This window comes from Stegastes partitus, unplaced genomic scaffold (assembly GCF_000690725.1).
Source record: "Stegastes partitus isolate 25-593 unplaced genomic scaffold, Stegastes_partitus-1.0.2 Scaffold1899, whole genome shotgun sequence".
Lineage (NCBI taxonomy): Eukaryota > Metazoa > Chordata > Actinopteri > Pomacentridae > Stegastes > Stegastes partitus.
Window position 1 is genome coordinate 35,331 of NW_007579630.1, and position 5,077 is coordinate 40,407.

At 46.1% G+C, this 5,077-nt stretch overlaps 1 protein-coding gene across 1 annotated transcript; it reads left to right on the forward strand.

The window, feature by feature from the left end:
- Nucleotides 1–887: 887 nt before the first annotated feature.
- LOC103373062 (neuropeptide FF receptor 1-like) lies at nucleotides 888–3,803 on the forward strand. Its single transcript, XM_008302864.1, has 2 exons — nucleotides 888–1,768; nucleotides 2,810–3,803. Exons 1-2 carry the CDS (start codon nucleotides 888–890, stop codon nucleotides 3,801–3,803), a joined length of 1,875 nt encoding a protein of 624 aa, XP_008301086.1.
- The last annotated feature ends 1,274 nt before the right edge of the window (nucleotides 3,804–5,077 follow it).

Consider the following 5,077-nt stretch of genomic DNA (forward strand, 5'->3'; position numbering starts at 1 on the left):
AGATGTGGCTGATTTAGAATTAAAGTTTCTACAGTGTAACATCTGACTATGTCTGGCTCTTGATTCAAAAATAAAGACGTTTAATGGAAATGTTCCAGCTCACAATGAATAAGTTAAGATTTAATAGCAGAGCCGCACTTAGTCTACACCAGATCTAAAAACAACATTAAATATCAAGTCATTCCTCTCCTTAGTTTCCTCCTCATCGGATGCTTCAGTGGCCAAACAGGGAGAAGCTGTGCTCCAAACGAGCCAGCAGGACATGTTAAAAGCATTTCAGTGTCTTTCTTTCTAGGAATGTGTTATTGGCTGTTGTTTGCTCTGCCACAGAGCTGTTAATACAGCTGCAGGTGGAAATAGCCTCTGATATCTGTGGTGTGTCTCCAAACAGATCTGATTGCATCAGTGTGATGGACTGAAGATGCAAGGAGTAAGAGGGGGCGAGGAGGGGGACGGTCTGCATGAGGTTTACCTTCCTTGAAGGTGAGAAAGACTATTCATGTCTGTTGGTGGATTATCAGGTTCAGACAGCCACTCCCCAGAGGAATGAAACACATACGTTATATAAGATCTGCACTGGTGGACCAGTACTGAGCAGCATCATGACTCCAGCTGACTCACCGGATGTGGCTTGAGATGGGAAACCATCATTTTTTTACCCACACACTTCAGAAGGACCTGCAGAACACAAGACTAGAACATGTGGCGACGATGGTGAGGACGTCCAGCCTTTTTGGATTTTACTAGTGAGTTTTGTTTGCTTCTTTGTAGTTGTCTGTATGATTGGATTTTAATGAGGACCAAGGGAAACCTTTACAGTAAGCCTTACAGTTGAGAGATATCCACACTTTTCACCTGCTGTGGTTTTGTTGTCACTCGGATGCAGCATGGATCGTTCCCAGGACCAGCCGTCAGACTGGAGCTCAGTTCAGTCCAGCTTCTCCCCACTGATGCAGTACGCCGGCTCTGAGAAAAAACTCAACCACACCTACAGCTTCCACAGCGCTCTGATGCTGCCATCTACTTTCAGTTCTCCAACTGCCTCTCTCCATCAGCCTCTGCCCTCTCCACTGCCCTCCACCCTTGGTCCATACTCCTCCCTCATCTCCTTCCCTTTTTTCTCCACCACCTCCTCCTCCTCCTCAACCTTTAGGCAGCCATCCAGCTCCTCCTTTCCTTTGTCTCTTTCCAACTTTTCTTCCAATGACTTGGCAAACCTGGAGAGCATGCTGCTCTGGACCATCCATGAGCCCAGCACCATTGCTTTGACCATCATGTACTGCCTGTCTTTCATTTTGGGGTTCATTGGGAATTTAATGTCGTTGCGAGTCCTCACCAGCAGGCGCAGTCGGCGGCTAGCCAGCGTCAGCGCTACACGCAGTCTCCTGGTGAACCTGGCAGTGTGTGACCTGGCTGTGGTGTGCGTGTGCATGCCCATCACTCTGGGAAACCAGATCTACACTGCCTGGGTCTACGGTGACCTCTTGTGTCGAGCCGTGCCCTTTACTCAGGCCATCTCGGTCTCAGCCAGCGTGCTAACGCTGACGGTGATCAGCGTGAATCGTTACTACAGTGTCCGATCACCGCTGCGAGCTCGCTCCATGTTTACCCGCCGCCGGATCTTGGCAACCGTTGCTGTAGTGTGGATATTGTCTGCGATGATGTGCGCTCCAATTGCAGTGATGAACCAGCGACGAGAGATCAGCTTTGAGACGTTCACCATCTTGGTCTGTCAGGAGGCGTGGCCTCAGCATCGCCTCAAACAAGGGTAGGTACTCTGACAGCAGACTACAGAACGTACCCAAACTGAATGACCTAGTTTGTTTTTCAGGGTCCAGAATCAGTTCATCCATGATGGTCGGAAGTGGAAATGGAGCTTGAGGGTTCTGACACACCAAGCTGAGAGTCAGCCTTTAGTGCTGCTGGGCTGGTTTAGTGTGGACGTCCATTGCTTGTAGTTTTTATACTGCCCAGCTCTGTAGCCTGTGATTGGCTCATAATGTTCAATTGAGCATATTGACCTAGAGGAGGCTGTCACAGATAGCTCACTGTTCAGGCAAGCAAATAAGTGTGCAATTCATGTGCTGGATGACTGTTTAATTGTTGTCCGTAGTCTTTGCCATGTTTTTTGAGCAACTTGTAACAAAAGAGATACAGCAGTATGAAACTAAACAGCTTACCCATGCATCCTAGTTGTTAAGTTTGGTTTAGGTGTAACAATCATTTTAGTTTTATATACAGATACCCACTTTCTCGTCAGAGCTGTGCGGTGTTGAAATGCTGTGCTTGAGAAATCAGAATGACAAATTTAGTATTCATTTCACTTAAAACACAGACTTAGACGGGCTTTTTTTCCCCTCTTTGTCCTTCTCTAGTTCCCTGTTTTTCACCATAATCTTGAGTTGCTCTTAAGTGGCTTACAATTACTTCTATTATGTACATGCTGTACTTTCACCATGTGCGCCATTATGGCTTCCTTGTTTGTGAATCACCTTTCAAATGTACGCTGCAAAGTGTTAAAAATAGTGATGATTACCCAGGAACTCAATTCTCTCGAGAGCTCTGAAACAATACTGCTGATTGTAATATTGCAATATTGATCATTGTATCTTGTCTGCGAAAACAAGAGCAAATTAAAAACTCTCGACGAGAGTCCATTGTGTTTGTGTGCTTAAGCTGCAAATGGAGCATGTTTTAGATGGAACAAAAATGTCAAAGACTCACAGACTAACCCTAACAATGGATACTTTGAGTAGAGAATTAACTGAATATCTCATTTTTTTAATAAAGATTCCCTTTTCTTCCACAGATACAACGTGCTGCTGTTTGTGATGCTCTACTGTTTGCCAGTGACCTTTAACCTCACCATTGGGTTCCTGACCGGCAGGCGACTTTGGGGAGGGAGGAAATCCACTTTTGCTGATCTTGATCCTCGCAGCCAAGCTCTTCACGCATCACGCTTGAAGACGCGCCAGAAGATCGCCAAGATGGTGGTGTGTCTGGTGCTTTTGTTTGCAGTGTCCTGGTTGCCGCTTTACTTGACTGACCTCTGGATTGACTGCCAGCAGACGCCTTCGTCATGGCTCCTGCAGGCGCGACCATTTGCTCAGTGGCTGGGCCTGACAAACTCTAGCCTCAACCCCATCTGTTACTGCTTCATTGGGGATCTGTACCGCTCAGCGAAGGTCATACGGACGCGATACTACGAGAAAGTTGCTGCTCTCTTCAGCACCTCCTCATTCACCAACTCAGCTGCAGTGGCGTCTCCTGCTGCAGTGATTACAGACACCAAAGTGACTTCTGCTGAGCGGCACCATATTGCAGCTGCCGTGGCAGCATCTGCATCCATGGTTACGATTCCCCGGCTGCTGGGCTTGGCTCGAGGCCAGAGACTGGGCCAGAAGGTCGGAGACAGTTCAGACAGCCGAGCGGGATCCGACCACAGCATCTCGGATTGGTGTCGGTCCAGTCCCAGTGTGTGCGACAGCACCTTGTTCCCCTGCCAGCTCAACACATTCCAGCACTCCACACAAGGAGCAGATTTCCTGCCAACGAGGAGACACTCTGTGAATGAGAGCGCAGGATCATTACCTCTAGGAATCAAGCCTGTGGAAATAGACGTTCTGCCTCTGAGGAGGCATTCGGGCGACAGAATATATGGTCTGTCAGCTGATAAGAGAGAGATCATTACCATGAGCAGAGACACTTTCCCTCACACTGGGCAGCACAGAGGCAAAATATCACAAACCTACTCTCTGGTGGGGGACACGGAGGACGAAACAACCGACATCACCAGTCTATGAAAACTGCAGATTGTCTAATGGGAGGAATTCCTTCTTTTTGTCCTGCAGGCAGCACAAACACACACAGCTGATGATTTACAGTTTGCAGTTGACAGTGTGGATTAATTCCTTGTAAAAGCCATTGTTTGTCTTGAAGATAAACCAACCTGGTCTATACTTTCCTTCTCTCTGCGTGTCGTAGGCTCTCTGCATCAGTTAAAGCACAAGGCATCCTGGAGCACTGTTTGCACGATGGCTTCAGGGTTTCGGCGGCAGGTGAAGGGAGCAGTGATGGAGTGAACCCTGCAGGGGAACAGTTGGTGGGTTATTTAGCTCCAGGCTGGAAAGGGAGTCATCAGTGAGAAGGATAGATTACAACAGCGGGTCATAGCATGCAAATCACATCACAGTCACAGCTGTTTCAATCATCGGCCTAAGGTAGTGTCCACGCAGGGCACAAAGTGTGATGAGTTTTTTTGTGTAGTCTTTTTGTTTCTCAATGCTTTGCTAATGGTTCTGATTGTATTTGTTGCTCACAGTAAAGGTCAGCCTCTTTGTTGCAATGCAGCGTGTGAACATACACACAAAACTGTCTGACAGGTTTTCACACGTTGCCATCAACGTCTGTTTTGCAATTTGCAAAAGATGCAGAAGGTGCAACATGTATAAAAGCTGCTTTACCTTATTCGGTGTAAATTTTGGAAACCGTTAATAAAAATGACTTCTACGAGCAAAGAGCAAATTTTTCTTTAAGGAACATAAGAAAAATGAGACGGCTGGAGCCCAAGAATGACTTTATATATGAATATCATCTATCGCTATATATTATTATTATTATAAAAATCTGTGCTTTAATCTGCCGGAGCTTAAACATGACCAGCTGACCTGAGTGGGCAGGAAACAAAGATGTGTGAGAGGCTTTCTATGTGCGCTGACACTCAGAGCCCCTTTATTTACAGTCTCTAAGCAAGGTAGGCCCTGAGAGGTGACATGCATATACAGTATATCCTCACAGTCAAGAAAAGTGCGGAAAACATCCGACACCGCTGTCTTACAGCTAAGAAACGGACATAATCTTTGTTTTGGAATCAATTTCATCTTCAGTTTTCATACAAGTTGCTGAATGTGGAGTTTACAAGATAAAGATTCATCAAGGATGAAACCTTTATAATTATACATGGTCAGCAAGTTTGCCCTGATTCGTAACCACAACAAAGATATCTATTACGTTTCTTCTTAGAATTTGTAAACAGCTCAACTTCACACTAAAGCTTTTATAGTGCCAAGGTATTTAA

Coding starts and splice junctions, on each gene's coding strand:
- LOC103373062 (XM_008302864.1), top strand. CDS start 888: ATGGATCGTTCCCAGGACCAGCCGTCAGACTGGAGCTCAGTTCAGTCC. Junction 1,769..2,809: donor CAGCATCGCCTCAAACAAGG/GTAGGTACTCTG, acceptor TTTCTTCCACAG/ATACAACGTGCTGCTGTTTG.